General features: G+C 32.3%; 1 protein-coding gene across 1 annotated transcript; it reads left to right on the forward strand.

The window, feature by feature from the left end:
- The first annotated feature begins 2,050 nt into the window (after positions 1 to 2,050).
- Positions 2,051 to 18,289, forward strand: LOC114381577. Its single transcript, XM_028340847.1, has 7 exons — positions 2,051 to 3,127; positions 3,434 to 3,595; positions 3,719 to 4,920; positions 13,939 to 14,444; positions 14,959 to 15,356; positions 16,359 to 16,517; positions 16,901 to 18,289. Exons 1-7 carry the CDS (start codon positions 2,263 to 2,265, stop codon positions 18,097 to 18,099), a joined length of 4,491 nt encoding a protein of 1,496 aa, XP_028196648.1. The 5' UTR covers positions 2,051 to 2,262; the 3' UTR covers positions 18,100 to 18,289.
- Positions 18,290 to 20,285: the final 1,996 nt, after the last annotated feature.

The raw sequence follows: 20,285 nt of genomic DNA on the forward strand, positions 1-20,285 counted from the left end.
ATAATCTTTAACTTAACAAAAGGACCATTTTCAATTGATTTAAAAAGATAAATGATCAAAATAAATCTTTTAAAAGATAAACGATCAAACTAAATAAATAAAATTAAGATAAAGAACCAAAAAAGTCATTTGACCTATTTTTTTACTTTGATCTCTTAGTATTGCATTGTTAGATTATATTGGTTTTTCCATCAATTTTTAACCCTAACAATATCAAACTTGCTGTAGCTACTTGTTATGTCTCGAATAGCTTTCGACTTACAGGTATTTTAAGAGAAATTTTGAAGGCAACATCTGAAGCTTATTTGGGTTCGTAAGGCTTGGGTATATTCTTATTTGACTAAAATATGATTTATATCCCTCATAAATTAGCAAATTTTGTAATGATTTTGTGATAAATTTTTTATTGCATTGACTCCCTAGTAAACCAATCATTTTGTTTTTGGTCCCTAACACTTTTTTTAGTTCATGATAAATTAATGAATTTTGTACTTATTCTCGATAATAAGTATGTTTCTCATTTGCTATTAGTCCTTTTGAAAAATACTAATAAGAAATTAAAAAAAATATTCTACAACCAAATAAAAAATTCAATAATTTGTCAGGGATTAAAAAGTGTCAAAGGACCAAAAAGTAAAATTATTGTTGTAATCAGAACTCGATGCGAAGAAAAAAATTATTAGAGAACAAACACAAACATTGAATATTTATAAGGAATCGAAAACATATTTTGACCTTTTTATTTTAATATGTAATGGGTAGTTAATTATATCTTTGCTCAAATGTGTAATTTTGTTAGATGGGTTGGTGTGCTTTTTCTTTTCTTTTAGGTACCTTTGCTTTTTGTTAAATGTGACCTCTCTCATAGTTTATCATATTCCATTAAGTTGAATAAGTTAATATAATAAACTAACAACTCATTTATCCATTTGGTCTCCAAATTATTTTAAATTGTTCAATTTAGTCCATAAATTTTTAAAATATTCAAATTGGATCTTAAGTTTTAAAAAAACGAATCAATTTGGTCTCCAAATTTTTAAGAAATTCAATTTGATCCTTAAATTTTTAAAAGAGTGAATCAATTTGGTTCCTAAATTATTTTAAATGGTTTAATTTGATTCTCTGAGTTCTTAAACATTTGAGGTCCGAAATTATTTATTTTTCAGAATTTGATGACTAAATTAGACTTTTTAAAAATTTGGACACCAAATTTTTTTTTTTTAAGAACTAAAGGACCAAATTGAACCTTTTAAAAATTTGAGAACCAAATTAATAATTAATGCATAAAAAGATTAATTTAATCTGACAAAGATATTTTAAAAGACTATAAAATAAAACTATTTAAACTTAAGAGAGTAATTAAATTAAAGAAAAATAATATAAATAAAGAATCAAAATTCTATTTCAGTCTCGTTTTTACTAAAGTAAATTTCTGCCGAATAAATTGAAAGAGTATAGAACGAAAAGGTAACAAAACATAAAACTGAAATATGCAGAAACTTTGTATTGTGCAATACTGATAAAATAGAAAAAAAAATTATTCAGTTTAAATTAGAAATATATATGATATATAATTACGGTATGATATTTATTTTTGCTTGTGAATTCATAGAAATGAATGATCTTCGAAAACTTTATAGTGGATAGAAGTTGATTCCCATTTCCTAGATATAAAAGGAATTTCACGTATCATATAGTTTAGTTAGGAAAATAATATTCGGACACCCAAAATGTTAAACAATATATAGTGTTAGAAAGATATAAATATTATAAATGTTAAGCCGTGATAACAAAATAGAAAAATAAAAAAAATATCAGTTAAGTGTTTGGAAAAAAAATGAAAGTTCAAATATCATTGCCCTTTACTTTCTGAAGGCTATGCATTTACTTTTTGATTTTTAATCTATTATTCCCTCTCACTTTCTTTCTGCTTTCCATGCTTCTTGATTTTGTCGTACTTACGGCTGTGGTCCTCCTTTGAATTTTCTTTCTGCGTGTTTGCACAGAAAATTCTTCATTAATTGGTGTGCGAGTTTTCTTTTCTTTTCAACTGTGTCTGGTGAAACAGTCAAATGAAATGAAGGCAACGCCCGCCGTGCGTAGATAAAGACCAAAACTTCATGTTTATAAAAATTAAACACTTGAGCCACTAGGTAGCAGCACAAGCAACTGCACCAACTCGACCCTTCCAAAGGCCAATTTTCTAAATTGTGACTATAGGCGAATGCAATATACAACTGTAACACCCCAGCAAATCACACGATGTTGAATATGTTGGCATTAGCCCTCGTAGTAGTAATAATAACCGTAGCTGTTGTACCTCATCAAACCCTTTCCGCCACAACACCAAAACAAGCCCTCCCTGGCTGCAAATCCACCTGTGGAAATGTCCAAATTCCTTATCCATTCGGCATAGGTAACTCTTCAACACCCGGTCACCGACCCTGTTTCTTGGATCGCAAATTCAAGCTTACTTGTGATGGCTCCATATTATATTATGGTAATGTAAGAGTTTCAAACATCAGCTTCCTAAGTCATCAAATAGACCTATTGGCCTCTTTCGCATCGCTTTGCCACCAGCAAAACGGAAGCGAACTCCCCAAGTCCTACCATCTTCGCACTGGCAGTTTCAGCATTTCAAGCAACGAAAACAAGTTACTAACCGTTGGCAGCGATAGCTATGGCTACGTAAATAGTTATTTCAACGGGGAGTCATATTCAACTGGGTGCTTAACGAGCTCTCATGGCAACACAAAGAGGATCAAAAACGGAACGTGCTCGGGCATAGGGTGTTGCCAGGTGGATATTCCTCCTGGAATGAGGAACATCACTCTGCGGGCAAGAGTTTTCCACAATTCAACGCTAGATTGGGGAAACTGCAGCTATTCATTTGTAGTCAAAAATGGCTTTTATAATTTTTCTACTACTGACATACAAAGCTTCCCACACAAGAAGATCCCATTGGTTCTGGATTGGACCGTGGGAAACAAAAGCTGTGATGATTCCAATAGTAAAGGCAATGAGGCCTGCAAGTGGAATAGCTATTGCGACGACAAGGACACTGATTTTGGTTATCGATGCAGATGTAAAGATGGCTATGAAGGAAACCCATATCTTGGCTGTACAGGTAATTTAATTTAGAAAAGTAATATTCCAACACCCTGTGGCTAATATTTTAAACAACTCGTTGACACCTCATTTTTCTTTATCATTTCCTTTTTTCTCTGGGTTTATATTAGTATATGTTGCATATGAGTGTCCATGAATTATTTTCTTTTAATTTACTCCCCCAAAGATTAATTTACCTATCTCCTTTATATGACTCTCATCATTCACAATTTTACATACTTCTGCAATTATATGCCACTGTTTTCGTTTTGGTAGTTTGCTTTATTAATTGAAGTTCTATGTTATTTCTATATGGGATTTGCAGACATTGACGAATGTAAGACAGACAATCATACATGCATAAGTGAACAAAATTGTGTCAACACCATTGGATCCCATACATGTTTCTGTCCAAAGGGGCTTTCCGGAAATGGAACAAAGGAAGAAGGGTGCCACAAACGAGATGTAGTTCCGAAGGTTGTCATAGGTAAGCAATTACGGTTTATTTATTGTTTTCATTTTAACTTAGCTCTGTTTATTCTGTATGTATGCTGCTGATACTAGTTCAGAGAAGAATTCAAGATTTGTGTTTGACATATTCTGAATGCAGGAGTAGGAGCAGCAATTGTTATTCTGTTTGTGGGCACTACCTCATTGTACTTGATATACCAGAAAAGGAAACTCGTCAAACTTAGAGAGAAATACTTTCAGCAGAATGGTGGTTCCATTTTGCTACAGCAACTCTCTACAAGTGAAAACTCCTCCCGAATTACTCAAATTTTCACAGAAGAAGAACTAAAGAAAGCAACCAACAACTTCGACGAGAGCTTAATCATTGGTAGTGGAGGTTTTGGAACTGTTTTCAAAGGATATCTTGCAGATAACAGAGTTGTTGCTGTCAAAAAGTCCAAAATAGTTGATGAAAGCCAAAAGGAACAATTCATTAACGAGGTGATTGTTCTATCCCAAATCAATCATAGGAATGTGGTCAAACTCTTGGGATGCTGTTTAGAGAGAGAAGTTCCTTTACTGGTTTATGAATTTGTTAATAATGGTACCCTTTATGATTTTATACACACTGAAAGAAAGGTAAATAATGAAACTTGGAAAACCCATCTGAGGATAGCAGCAGAGTCAGCTGGAGCACTATCATATCTTCACTCAGCAGCCTCAATACCAATTATCCACAGAGATGTCAAGACTGCTAACATACTCTTGGATAACACTTATACTGCCAAAGTGTCTGATTTTGGAGCTTCAAGATTGGTACCAATTGATCAAACAGAAATAGCCACAATGGTGCAAGGAACTTTTGGTTACCTGGATCCAGAGTACATGCGTACAAGCCAACTAACTGAGAAAAGTGATGTCTATAGCTTTGGGGTAGTGCTTGTAGAGTTGCTAACGGGGGAGAAACCTTATTCTTTTGGCAAACCAGAGGAGAAAAGAAGTCTTACTAACCACTTTTTGTCTTGCTTGAAAGAGGATCGCCTGTTTGATATTGTTCAAATTGGCATTGTGAATGAAGAAAATAAAAAGGAGATCATGGAGGTTGCTATTCTTGCTGCAAAGTGCTTGAGACTCAACGGGGAGGAAAGGCCTAGCATGAAGGAAGTGGCAATGGAGTTGGAGGGAATAAGGATAATGGAGAAGCATCCCTGGATTAATACAGACCAAAATGTTGAGGAGACTCAACACCTTCTTCACGAGGCATCATCTAGCATTTATGAGCTTGGTGATAGCAGCAGCCATCAATATGCTGGGTATGATAGCATTAGGGATCATGTACTGATTGCTTTGGATGATGGAAGATGATCAATTATGCATGGCAGCATACAGTCTATTTTATAACAACACCAATTAGTTGATTACATGAGTGTACCTGTCTTGGTTCATCTTAATAAATTCCATTTCTGTTGGCTTTTCAAGACAAAAAAAGTTGTTTCCATGAGTGTGTAGTTGTATGTTTGTATTTATTCAAATATGTTTATGCAGAAATTTTTAAGTCCTTGATTATATAGAATGTACTTTGGTAGATGCAAAAAAATGCCTAGGAATTCAAACTTCATTCATGATGGAATGACCGAGTGTCTACGCTGGTTTTTTTTTTTTTTTGGTCAGCATTGTCCAGGCTTGTTATATGCATTGTTGCTACCAATGCATCGCATAATTAATATGTTTTCACTACTCAATTCTTAAATTTTATGACAGCGTTAGGGATCATGAACTGATTGCTTTGGATGATGGAAGATGATTACTATGCATGGCAGCATACACTACTCAATTTTATTATATCAATGTTATGTTTCAGTCTCTTGTAATCTTTATGAAGAATCCAATTATTTCTTTTCATGAGTGTGTATCTGTGTTTGTTATGTATTGAAATATGTTTATGCAGAGAGGTTAAAGACCTTAACTATATATACACTGTACTTTGCTGGAAGAAATAAAGCGCCTAGGGATTCAAACTTCAATCATGATGGATTGAATGATGGTTTACCCATGTTGTATACTGCATTGTAACATTGCTCAATTATTATCATTTATTTAGCTACACGCACATATATACATAGATATGTTTGCAACCTTCATCTGATCTTCATGTAGGACGCAAAAGCAATGATCTTCTACCATATGTGATTTTGCAACCTTTCCCAACACTCGTCGCAGCATAAGCGAGGGCAAGGTCTCAAAATAAGAGCTTTGATCTAATACCATATTAGATTTCATCTTAAAATATGAGATCGTGCGTGAATTTTGAAAAGTTCAGCCCATGTTATGTATTGGACATTTTTCATCTCAAGAATGATTGGGACATGATTCTTGATGTTAGATACAACAAGAGGAGGTTCAAAAATCTTTCTCTAAGCAATCTGATACCATGAAAGAAATTGTTTCCCTCCAATAATTCATTAAGCATCATTAAGCTTTGGTTTAGTATCAACAGGGGTAGGTGATGACTTACAAAAAAACATGCCAACATGATCAATAATATCCATGGCACCTTAGTGCTAGCGTGTTAGATTTCATCTTAAAATCAATTGACATTAAGTGAAGTTATCCAATAAATATATAAGTTGCACTTCAAGAAGTGAGGCAGCTAATGTGAAATTTGGGTATTTTTCAACAAGAAGTCAAAAGATGAAAAAAGGAAAAATATGTAAGTTTATTTTTAAAAAAGTAAACTAGTGTTGTTTACTTTAGAGAACTGGTTGGGGTTTACAAAAATTCTTTATTTATTTGTATAAACTATTGTGCTATGAACTTACCTTTGTTTCTCCATCACTTAACTTACACGGTAATTGAAATATTATTTTAGAAAAAATAAATCCATGTATAAAAATAAGTTAGTTTATCTTTATATATATAGAAACTCAAAAACTAATCAATCTATTGATTAAGCTGCAATCAAGAAATTATATTAATGAACACATTTTAATAAAAAAACGAAATTCAAATAATCTGTCACTAATAAACAATACTATATTATATTGCTAGCAAATATTATTGGTTCAATATTTTATATGAATTAAAATTTTACAAAAAATTATAATAATTTTGAATAGCATTACAGACCATAGAAAATAAAAAGATATTTATAATGATACGAATATTTTTTGTAAAGAGAAGCAGCATGTGGAAATGTGTAAGTGTTTGTAGAATTCAATTTAATATCTCTAAAAAATTATGTCAGCTTAAATGTGTGATTTTTTATAGGAATTTTTTCATATTTAATATTTGTAGTTATTATATTTTGTTTCTGATATTTTATATTTGGATTTGTATAATTTATAATTTTTACCTAGATAAAAATAATATTGGCAGAATATCAATATTTTAAACCTATTTATAAATTTAAATAGCATACTATATATATATATATATATATATATATATATATATATATATATATATATATATATATATATATATATATTCCCACCTACCAATTTTTCATAAGGTTGAGTACGACTGTACAGTGTAACCTGTACCCGTATCACGTAGCAAAGAATATTGCGAATTATTTGACTGTGTCGGACTTTGAGGTCTTGAGCCATTTCAAATAATCTCCATTACTCTACTCCGATCCAAGCGCAATCTGCTTCCAAGAACCGTTCATAGAATTGTGTGTAAAACATTAAGAAATTTTCTAGATTATCAATTATAGGAAATCAATAGGATCTTGAAACATGTGATTCTTACAAATAATAGATAATTAGGTACTGCATACCTTTTTTCATAGGAAGATTTCTCTTCGGTATATTTTGATTTTCTTGAAAAAGAGAGAAATAAGATTTCACTTCCATAGACATTTTTTTCTGTCTCTCTCTACGTTCATGATAACTATGGGAGAGAGAAAATATTTTTCTGTCAGGAAGGATACCTTATTTCACGTTAGTGATATTAACCCTCATTTATAACCATTACTCCCATCAAGTAGTAGTTACCTCTAGACACTTTTTCTAATTAACTCAATTACAATTTAACCCTTAATTATTAATTATTTATTTATTAGTCCCTACGTAAGTCACATGTCTCTCACATAAGACATTAATTCTAACATTCTCCCACTTGACTCATGTGACATTAATAAACATTATGGACTAAATAAATAAATAGATTAACTAACATAATGCGCATTAAAAATGACTAGATTGTTTTATATATTGAGTACATCATAATTTCATGATTAAGAATAGGAACCAATTCGAGTCATGGCGTTTGTACATCATTAGTTAGGAGTACATAATTGGTCCAACATAATGTCTTCATTCAAGACAAAACCTGTTAATATTACTCTAACACAAACATGCATGCAAACATAGAGAACATGTAATCAGAAACATATCATAATTGAGCTCAAAGTGTCACTAAAATGCATAAGATAAATTACACTTAATGATCATCAATAACAATAATGGCCATACTTTCAACATGTTTTATAATGTCTTGGGCGGTAATCCCTTATTCAAAGGATCAGCTATCATAAGATTTGTGCTAATATGCTCTATTGACACTCTTTATTTCTGAACTTATTCCTTCACGATAAAGTACTTCAATTCCATATGCTTAGCATCCTTAGAGTACTTGTCGTTCTTACAAAATTATTGTTGCGGAGTTATCACAATACATTTTCAGCGGCCTAGCAATACTGTTGACAATTCCAAGTCCTGAAATAAAGTTCCACAACCAATTAGTCTGAATTGTAGCCTCAAAACATACTACAAATTCAGCTTTCAGATGCAACAACAACTGATGCATACAAAATTGCTTCCATTTGTTTTCGTTCCATATCATTTTTAGGACATTGTGCGAGACTAAATTTGTTTCCTTTCTAAATTAGAACAGGTGATGTTAAACACCTCTCCATCTTGAATATCTCTAGTACTTCATTGATATATGCTTTATGAGGTAAGCCTAACAATCCTTGTGATCTATTACGGAATATTTCTATCCCTATCACATAGCTTACCTCACCCATATCTTTCTCTTCAAAGTTTCTAAAGACAAATTTCTTAGTCTCATGAAGAAGACCAATATCATTAGTTGCAAGCAAGATATCATCAATATACAGAATTAGAAAATAACCTTACTCCCACTAACCTTCAGATACATACATCGATCAACAATATTTCCCTTAAATCTAAATGAAACAATGGTATCATTAAACCTCAAATACCATTGGCGGGAAGCTTACTTTAAGACTGTATATTGATTTCTTTAGTTTGCACACTATGTGTTCCTTTCCCTCAACTAAGAACCCCATTGGTTGGTCCATATAAACATTCTCCTCTAAATCTCCATTAAGAAATGTAGTTTTCACATCCATCTAATGTAGCTCCAAGTCATAATGGGCTTCTAATGTCATGATAATCATGAAATAATCCTTTCATGAGATCGGTGAAAACATCTCTTTATAATCAATGTCATCTTTCCGAGTAAATCATTTAGCAACAAGTCTAGCCTTGTAACTTTCAAGGTTGCCATAAGAGTCACGTTTAGTCTTGAAGACTCACTTACAACCAACTCTCTTACAATCCTTTGGAAATTATACAAGGTCCCAAACACCATTATGTTCCATGGAATTTGTCTCTTCTTTCATGACATTTAACCACTTCTTAAAATTATCACATCTTGTGAAAACGAAACTAAATCATTATCATTAATGCTTAAGTATATTTCCATTTCATGTAGGTATACTACATAGTCATTTGAAATAATTGGTCTCCTTTCTCTTTGAGACCTCCTTAATGCTACTTCTTGCAGTTCTTCCACAATAGGTTCATTATCTATCATGGACTCATTATTGTTTTGTGCTTCTTCATTATTGTTTGTAACAATAACTAAAGGAGCAATCACCTTACTGCTAGAGGCACAAGCTAAAGGGACTTGCACCCTAACTTCTTTAATTTCCACCTCTCGTGGAACTTTACTCCCACTGATTTCACCATTTTCAATGAACCTTGCATTTTCAGTTTCGATAATTCTCACACTATGATTAGGACAATGAAACATATACCCCTTTGAATTTTTTGGATATCCAATGAAATATTCACTGATTGTTCTTGTATCCAATTTTCTTTCTTGCGGATTATAAATCCTTATTTCTACCTGGCAACCCTAAACATGCAGGTGCCTTATACTAGGTGTCCTATTTGTCCATAGTTCAAAAGGTGTCTTTGGAACTGCCTTACTAGGAACCCTATTCAACAAATACATGGTAGTTTTCAAAGCATACATCCACAAAGATACGGGTAAAGTTGAATTGATTAACATACTCCTAACCATATCCATTAAAGATCTGTTACGTCTTTCTGATACACCATTTTGTTGTGGTGTACCAGCATTGTGTATTGCGCACAAATGTCACGTTTCTGAAGAAGCTTAGCAAGTGGACCTGGGTGTTGCACAATTTCATCATATCTTCCGTAATACACACCACCTCTATCATATCTAATAATTTTCATCTTTTTGTCTAATTGCCTTTTTACTTTATTCTAGTAAATTTCTAAGGCATCCACTGCCTGAGAAATCTCAAGCAGTAAGTAGACATAATCGTAACGTGAATAATCATCAATAATGGTGATAAAGTATCATTCCTTTCTGAAAGAACTAACATCAAAAGGTCCATAAATATCAGTATGCACATTTTCAAGAAACTGAGTGCTTCTTGTAGCTTCTTTCTTTGTATGTTTTACTTGTTTTCCCTTAATACAACCCACACAAATATTTAGATCCATAAAATCTAGATAAGGAAGAATTTCATTCTTTATTAATCTTTTCATCCTTTCTCTAGAAATGTTACCTAAACATTTATACCACAAGAAAACAGATCTTTCATTCACTAAATTAAGTTTAGTGCCAACATTATGATGCAAAGTTAAAACAGTTTCAGCATACAAACTATCTAATTTCAATTTATATAAACCATCACAAAGAATACCAGTACCAATGAGATGATTATGCTTAAATAAATTGAAACATCCATTAACAAAATCAAAAGAGTATCCAGTAATATCAAGTTTAGATGATGAAACTAAATTCCTAGATAAACTAGGTACATAAAGAGTTTCCAATAAATCTAAATGATATCCAGTGTCGAGTTTTAAACAATAAGTCTTGATTGCTTACACTGGAGTTTCACTCTATTCCCCATGAAGACGAACTTCTCATTTGGGCTTAAGGTTTGGATTGTAAGGAATCCTTACATAATGTTAGAAACATGAGTCGTACATCCAGAATTAATCTACCATGTATTATGAGGAACTTCAGTTAAGTTTGATTCAAAACATACATAAGCATTAAGCTCACCTTTCTTTTCGAACCAAGACTTACACTTTAGACAATCTTTCTGGAAATGTCCTGATTTCCTACAAAATTGACAACTATTGCCCTTTGATACCTTTTTCTGGATTTGCAAAGAGTCGTCATTTATCTTTAATGACCCTTTGCCTTTATCATGCTTCTTCACAAATTTCTTTTCAGCTCCTTGATTCCCTTGGTGGCTTGCATAATGGACTGAGTGACTTCCTTGATTCTTAAGCCTCATTTCTTCCTAAACTAACATACTGTGCAATTCATGCACATTTCATTTATCTTTCATGGTATTATAGCTCATTTGGAATGGGCTATACTCAGACGATAATGAGTTCAAAATAAACTAAAACAAGAAAGTTCTCATTCGCAGTCATTCCCAAGGTCTTAAGTCTTACTGTAATATTTTCATCTCAATCACATGTTCATACATAGTACGTAAACCATCAAACTTCATGGTGGTCAATGTACTCATTAATGTCTCAGCAACAAACTTATTAGTTGTTTGAGAGCGCTCTCCCACTGACCCCATAAACCTTTTAGCACTTTTAATTTTAGAGAGAGTTGTCTTAATATTGTATACAACAGTCATTCTCATCAATATTAAGCTGAGTCTGTTAGATCTTTTCCAAGCTTTATAATGGGTTTTCTCTTCATTGCTACTAACATCAATAATAGTAACAAACTTCTGTTCCAACATAGCAAGATCATGATCCAAAACACCAAGGTGAAATTGGACTTGCTCATTCCAGTTAGAGAAGTTAAGTCCATTAAAATTGACACTAATGATACATAAAAATTCAGTTAATTGAGAACATGTATTACATAATACAATTCACATAAGTGTTTTGAGACATAAAATACATGTTATACATATGATTCATTTAGATAACGGTCAATGTATATTGATGTTTTCCTTTGGGTGATACACCAACACACAACATACAAACATGATGATGCTAATAAAAATTCTTAACATTATTTGGCAATTAAATATGCACCAATTAGTAATATCTATTTCCTTTGGGTATATAAATAAAACTAATGATACACACAAATTGCCTACAATTATATTCATTAATTATAAGAACAACTAATCAACTTTTGGGCGATCCATAAATGCCTTATAACAATGAATTTTAATTACCCATAATCCAATAATCATATAATTTAGCATCCATTATTCTATGAGTAATTGAAATAATCATTAATTTGGAATTAAATAACCTTATAAATTTGACCACTTTGGTGACTAATAAATTCAACATACATTTAATTCTAACCAAATATATATGACCTGCACATAGTTATTGCTATTAACAATTCAAAGCCATTTTTTTAATTTCATTCCAAGCCATAAAATAATATTCACATTTATTTGTGTTTTACATTCAAACACGTTCAAAGAAATATGTAGCATATATATATATATATATATATACTACCAATAATTTCAAAGCATTCAGGTTAATTTAATTCTAACATATAAATTTTCAATCCTTTAATGACAATCAATAATAATTTTTTGAGAAAAAAAAACAACTGGAATTGAAAATAGCAAAATAAGGTTGCAAATAGCAATTTTCAAAATTTCCACTTCCTCCCTTCCCTGAACGTACGTGCTGGCGCAACTTTTCAAAAAGAAACTTGGGGTGGGTCACTTTCTCCACATTATATGTTAAAGGGAAAAAAAAATACCAACACCAACCACCATTGATGACACATAAGGGATTTCGCTTTTTCTTACTTTCCTTCCATTAAGATAAAAAAATAAAAAAACGCCCATGGCAGCTATCACGGAAACATGATGATGCCCATAACTCCATTATAAATAAAAACTGGCTGCCTCAATGGCTTTCAAATTAAATTAGATACCACAAAAAGATAAATATGAAATCTTTCTCCAAATTTAATATATATAATCCAAAGTACCCACTAATTAAATACAAATATCATAAGTTAATATAATTTTATGTATTCATACCCTTTTTCAATATAAGATTTCATAATTGCAGCGGGAAAAAATCCCTAAATTTCATAAGTAGGATTCATGCATAATTGGGAGAAATTAAATCATTCTTAAAAAATCATAAATTTCATAACACACGCTCTGATACTACATGTAAAATATTAAGGGATTTCTTAGATGATCAATGATAGAAAATCAAGTATGTACCTATAATTTTCTCTGGCGTAGTACTTTCATTTTCTTGGAAGAGGAGAAAAATAAAATTTCACTTCTTCAGACCTTTATTTCTGTCTCTCTCACGTTGGTGATGACGATGACTAAAAGAAAACACTTTTGTGTGAGAAAGGGAACCTTATTTTATGTTAGTAGTATTAATCTCATTTTATAATTAGTACTCCCATCAAATAACAATTACCTCTAAAAATTTCTCCTAATTAATCTAATTACAATTTAACTCTTAATTATTAATTATTTATTTCACATAAAATATTATTCTAATATTATCTGGCTGTCACTACTACTCCAAGCCCATGGCCCTTGGATGTTTGATAGAATATATAATAATCAGAAATGTCTTTATCATAAAAAACATCATAATTACATTAGAATTATAATTAAAATAAAGGAATGTCACGTTTCATATATACTTTTTGACGACCATGCATATACTTTTTGACCTCTTTTTCCTTCTCTCACTTTTTCCACCTATCAGTGCTTCTTAGTTTCGCCATGCTTACGAACTCTCTATACGTCATCTCACTTTCTTTCTCTTATCCTTACCTCTTAATTCTGCCATGCTGACGCTATCCAAGTTCATGTATCTTATCGCATTCTTACCTGGAACTTTCTTTCTTAACTTTTAGGTCAGAAAAATTCAATAATTTTTGGAGATTTGTCAATATCTTTCTCCCTCTCTCACTTTCTTTATGCGAGCACTGTGTCTGATCACTGTTCAGTCTTCCATCTTCCTCAACTCAAATGAACACTGTAGAAAAAAAAAACAAAAATTTCAAGTTTATAAATAAATGAAACTCTTAAGCCACTAGGCAGCCCAAGTTGTGAGTGATAAAATTGAGTCCAAGAAAACAATGGGATTGAATGTCCCGCAGAGGCAACTAACCCTTCTGTTGCTGATTGCGTTAGCAGCAGCTGAAAAAACCCTACATGGCTGCCGAAGCACTTGCGGAAGCGTTTCATCAATTCCGTATCCATTTGGCATAGGCAACTCTTCTGTCACCGGTGAAAACTGTTTCTTGGAGAGGGCATTGATGCTCACTTGCATAAACTCCACTTTATATCTCGGAAACGGTAACGTCCAAATTCTGGACATAACCCTCGACAGTAAAATGGTCGTGCTTGCCTTCATCTCGAAAGTTTGCAAAATCGAATCTTTTGGTAGAGTAGACACGAAAGGTAACGAAGCCAGTCTCACAACTCCGGCTTTTACCGTCTCTAGCGAGGACAACAAGTTCGTAACCGTAGGGTGCGATACCTATGGCTATCTCAACAGCTTTAACAACGACATCAGGTCTCGAATGGGGTGCTTCACAAGGTTTTTTTTTTTTTTTACTAAATATGTTTCTTTTTGTTATAAATATAAAAATGTTTGAATCTATTTCAGCAAAATTTCAGTAGATTCTCATGAAATTGAAATATATTTTTTTTAGTTGAATGAAGGTTGAAACATTGGAACTTCCATACATGATTTTTTACATCAATTATATATATGAATGTTGTAAAATAATCACATTTTACATTAATTATATGTATTAATGATGTAAAAAAAGTTAAATTTATATTATATTTATTATTATTGATTCAGATTTAGCCGAATTTATATCTAAGACAAAAAATAAATTTCAATTTTATGAGCATGAAAAACATACTAATTTTTTTTATAGAAACTAAATATTTTTATATTCTGTGACCGTAAAAAATAATATATTTTAATTTTATTAAAATTGTTAATTTGTTAATTTTTATTAATAAGAAGATTAAATTCACAATTTTTTTTCCTTAATTTTTTTTAATTATTCCATCAATCTTAAATTTCCGTGCTTGACAAGGTGTGACACCATAGAGAGTGTGCAAAGCATGCAGGAAGATGGAAAGTGTACGGGGATAGGGTGTTGCCAGATGGATATACCTCCTCGAATGAAGAATATTAGCATACAAGCATTCAGCTATTACAATTTCAATTACTCTTCGGACTTCAACAAATGCGGCTATTCTTTTGTGGCAAAAAACGGCAACTATACTTTCTCGATGAAACATTTAAAATCGGTACCATTCGATAAGGCTCCCATGGTTGTTGATTGGGCAGTTGGAAAACAGTGTTTCAATTCCAAGGGTAAAGCATGCAAGAGTAATAGCGTTTGTGAGAACTCGCCCTCGGGATATGGCTACCGATGCAAATGTAAAAAAGGCTTTGAGGGAAACCCGTACCATCCGGATGGTTGCAAAGGTAATTAATTTATGCTAAGAATTAAACCTTTATGTTCTTTCTCCTTGATTGTTATTTGCTCTACCCCTTAGGAACAATAGCTACTTCGACCACAGGGACGCTGATTATGGTTACTTGCACAGACTATTGCAACCATATACCACGGTTTTCATTATTTTTAGTTACATTTGATGAGAAATAAATAAAATCTAATAAAAATTTATTATTTATGCAAATAATCAAATTCAAGTAATATTTTAATGTTTTAATTTTAACTTCAATATATTAATCACTTATTCCCAATCATTTTGTTGGCAAAGAAAATACTTATATTCAATTATCAATGTTGATTGGCAGTGTCTTTTACAAAAGAAACCTTTTTTTTTTCAAATATGATCCATTAAAAATAATTCGTAATTAATTATGAGATCTTCATAATCAATTATTTAACTCAATAAATTTCTTTTACTATTTTTTTTATTTTTCTTAAACTAAATAGTCTTATTTTTTACTATATTTTTTTTTCTATTTTTCATCCAACTTCTTTGTTTTCTACGAAACATATATCATTTGAATCGGTGTAATTGGGTGATGACAATGATTAATTATTGACTTATTTAGTAGAGTGCAAGACACATATTTACTATATATGAAAACTAACCACATTTATTTTGATTAAAAAATGTTCTTATTTATATTTTTTAACATAAGATCTAACCTAATATAATAAATGTAGCACAAATGATGTTACTATATATTGAAAAAAAATGACCTAATATTCTCTTATCAAGAATCTTTTATTGAATTTATTGAAAAAAATGATGTTACTATTTATTATTGGACTAGACCAAATTAAGATCAGACTTAAATTTTTAAATCTCAATTCATATCATATATCAGAATGTTTTAGCTAGTTAGCTCCTTAGTTGCACCCCATTTATTTGCCTTTAGAAATTTAGTATCCTATCACAAAAACAAAATCTCTTTAGTAAGTTCTTTGTTATTTCTATTTGTGATTTGCAGACATTGACGAATGTAAGACAGGCAGTCATACATGCATAAGTGAAAAAAATTGTCTCAACACCAACGGATCCCACATATGTTTGTGTCCAAAATCAGGAAATGGAACAAAGGGATCAGAAGGGTGCCACCAACAAGAAGTTGTTACCAAGGTTGTCATAGGTAAGCGCATGCAATTGTTTTATTTTCCTCTTCAACTCTTGTAATTTATTTTGATGTATCTGTGTTCATTCAGTTAATATGCTACTAAGATAAGAGTCATGTCCAAATAAACTTTTCAATAAGTATTTATAACAGAAAAGATAAAATGAATTGAATTTCTTTCAAATATTAAAATCGACTTTAAGTATTTCAAATTTTGTACATGTTATTTCTTTTAATAACTTCTTTAAAAGCTAAAATACCTAACTTAATTTTAAATTACGAAAGAAATTTCATTTTATTTTCATATTTTTTTTCACTTATGAGTCTTTATTGAAAACTTTATTCAAGCTTAGTTCAAAAACAATTCAAGAATATTCGTGTTTGACTTATTCTGACCGCAGGAGTAGGAGCGGGAATTGTTATTCTATTTGTGGGGACGACCTCATTGTACTTGATATACCAGAAAAAGAAACTCAACAAACTCAGAGAGAAATACTTTCAGCAGAATGGTGGTTCCATTTTGCTACAGAAACTCTCTACAAGAGAAAACTCCTCCCAAATTCAAATTTTCACAGTGGAACAACTAAATAAGGCCACCGACAACTTTGACGAGAGCTTAATCATTGGCAAAGGAGGTTTTGGCACAGTTTTCAAAGGACACCTAGCAGATAACAGAATTGTTGCTATCAAGAAGTCCAAAATAGTTGATAAGAGCCAAAGCGAACAATTTGCTAACGAGGTGATTGTTCTATCCCAAATCAATCATAGAAATGTGGTCAAACTCTTGGGATGTTGTTTAGAGACAGAAGTTCCTTTACTGGTTTATGAATTTGTTAACAATGGTACCCTTTTTGATTTTATACACACCGAAAGAAAGGTAAATAATGAAACTTGGAAAACGCGTGTAAGGATAGCAGCAGAGGCAGCTGGAGCTCTAACATATCTGCACTCAGAAGCCTCAATAGCCATTATCCACAGAGATGTGAAGACTGCTAACATCCTCTTAGATAACACTTACACTGCAAAAGTGTCTGATTTTGGAGCTTCAAGATTGGTACCAATTGATCAAGCAGAAATAGCCACAATGGTGCAAGGAACTTTTGGTTACCTGGATCCAGAGTACATGCGTACAAGCCAACTAACTGAGAAAAGTGATGTCTACAGCTTTGGGGTAGTGCTTGTAGAGCTGCTAACAGGGGAGAAACCATATTCTTTTGGCAAGCCAGAAGAGAAAAGAAGTCTCACTAACCACTTTTTGTCTTGCTTGAAAGAGGATCGCCTATCTGATGTTGTTCAAGATGGCATTATGAATGAAGAAAATAAAAAGGAGATCATGGAGGTTGCTATTCTTGCTGCAAAGTGCTTGAGACTCAATGGGGAGGAAAGGCCTAGCATGAAGGAAGTGGCTATGGAGTTGGAGCGAATGAGGCTAACCGAGAAGCATCCTTGGATAAATACATTCCAAAATCCAGAGGAGGCTCAGTTGCTTCAAAAGGGATCATCTAGCCTGTGTGTATCAGGTGATAGCGGCAGCCATCAATACACTGGGTATGACAGCATTAATGATCATGCACAAATTGCTTTCGATGATGGAAGATAATTAATTATGGCTAAGCAGCATACGCTCCAGTTTGCTTCAAAGTTCTGTTACAACCTTCTGTATTCATGATGAAAAATCCATTGAGTTGTTTTCATGAGTGTGTATTTGTGTGTATTTATGTATTGAACTATGTTATGTAGTAAAGTTAAAGACTTAAAATTATATATATGCAATGCGCTTACTTCAATCACGATGGATTGACTAATTGTCTACGTACGTACGGTTCTTATAAAATGTGTTGCTGCCAATTCATTGTATAATTAACATGTTTTATGTTCTATTTACATGCACATCCCAAATCAACATACGCACTCAGACGTGTGAAACCCTCCTCATTTCGATTCAATCATATCTAGCGAAGCAAAGGATCATTCTCCTCCTATTGCTACGTGATTTTATTTATTAATTTGTAGGTCAGAATAATACAAAGAAACCCAGAGATGACTATTTGGTGGATAAGTTTCTCAGAAAGCTAAAGAAAATAAAATGTTTATGACAAGTCTCCATCACTACGACAAATTTAAATTTTAGTTGTACTTATTTAATGACAATAAACCCTTATGACCAATAAACAATTGCCACTAAAAAATCTACTAATAAAGACAATAATTTAGAAATGGTTTTGAAGGTCCAATGCATTTGCCTTTTGTTTTAAAATAAAACTATCTAATTTCACTATATTTTCCGACCCTCTGATGTAATTCCAATAATTGAACAATTAATCAACTATGGTTTTATCTATCAATGAGACTAAAATTATAGAGAAAATGTGTTGAATAATATAAACTTGATTTAGCCAATTAATCAAGTGTTAGACCCATTAAGTTTGTGCTACTACTCCAAAGAAAATTCTAGAGAAGTGTAGAAATAAATAAAAATAATATTTAATTGGCGAAAGTGTATAGAACTAAGTAGTTGTGAGAAGTTTGTAGAACTCTCCCTCCTTTAAGTGTGTCGAATCTTTCTTGATATATCTAGAACTCTCCCTTGAAGCCTATAAAAGGGAGAGAGGTTGTCATTTGTAAAACATCCAACGAACCAAAAAGAAGTCAAAACCAAAACATTTCTCAAGAAATAAAAACTAGCCTTCTTTCAAATATTCTCTCCTCCTCCATTTCTTTCAAATACTTCCTATAACATTCTCTTTTCCAACAAAGTGGTATCTGAGCTTAGGTTCTGATAAGAAATTCCTCTATAGTTATGACAAGCAATGGAGCGACATCCTTCCAAGTTCCACTTCTAAAGGGGAGCACCTATGATAATTGGAGCATCAAAATGAAGTCCCTTCTTGGAGCACATGATGTTTGGAAAATGGTTGAAAAAGGCTATAAGGAGATGCAAGATAAGACTTCACTATCCCAAGCACAAAAAGGAGACTTTAAAGGATTCAAGAAAAAGAGACAAGAAAGCTCTCTTCCTCATCTATCAAGCATTAGATGATGATGCATTTGAGAATATTTCTGATGCAACATCCGTTAAGGAGACATGGGATAAGCTTCAAACCTTTCACACAGGAAAAGAAAAAGTAAAGAAGGTGTGTCTCCAAACTCTAAGAGGTTTGTTCGAATCCTTACATATGAAAGAGTCAGAGTCCATTTCTGATTATTTTTCAAGAATTCTCGCTTTTTCAAATCAACTAAAAAGAAATGGTGAGGAGTTAGAAGACGTAAGAATTATGGAGAAGATACTGTGCTCGTTAGATCCCAAATTTGAGCATATTGTTGTGACAATCGAGGAAAACAAAGATTCAGAAACTATGAGGATAGAACAACTTTAAGGATCACTACAAGCTTACGAGGATAAGCATAATAAGAAGCAAGAGATCACTGAGCAACTCTTCAAGATGCCACTTAAGGAGAAGGAATAAAGTCAAGAAAATGAGAGAAGTCAACGAGGTCGAGGTAGAGGTCAAGGTCTCAACCGAGGATAGGTTGGACATGGCAACAGTGGACGAGGTTCAAATTTCATCAACAACAATTACGAGAAAGGAAAAGCTCAACAAGAAAATATGGAAGAGGCTATACAAGCACAAGGTATGATAAACCTCAAACCCAATGCTATAATTGTCAAAAGATTGGCCACTATGCTTCAGAATATAGATTTGCCTAGAATAGAGTTGAGGAGGAGACTAACTATGTGGAGCAAAAAGACAAGAAGTTTGAAATAGTGCTTCTAGCATGTGGAGG

The sequence above is a fragment of the Glycine soja genome, chromosome 13 (genome assembly GCF_004193775.1).
Source record: "Glycine soja cultivar W05 chromosome 13, ASM419377v2, whole genome shotgun sequence".
Lineage (NCBI taxonomy): Eukaryota > Viridiplantae > Streptophyta > Magnoliopsida > Fabales > Fabaceae > Glycine > Glycine soja.

What these genes read in the sequence shown, in the direction of transcription:
- LOC114381577 (XM_028340847.1), top strand. Translation starts at nt 2,263, where the DNA reads ATGTTGAATATGTTGGCATTAGCCCTCGTAGTAGTAATAATAACCGTA. An exon ending in CGAATGGGGTGCTTCACAAG is followed by an intron (nt 14,445 to 14,958) that starts GTTTTTTTTTTT and finishes GTGCTTGACAAG; the next exon opens with GTGTGACACCATAGAGAGTG. An exon ending in CCATCCGGATGGTTGCAAAG is followed by an intron (nt 15,357 to 16,358) that starts GTAATTAATTTA and finishes TGTGATTTGCAG; the next exon opens with ACATTGACGAATGTAAGACA.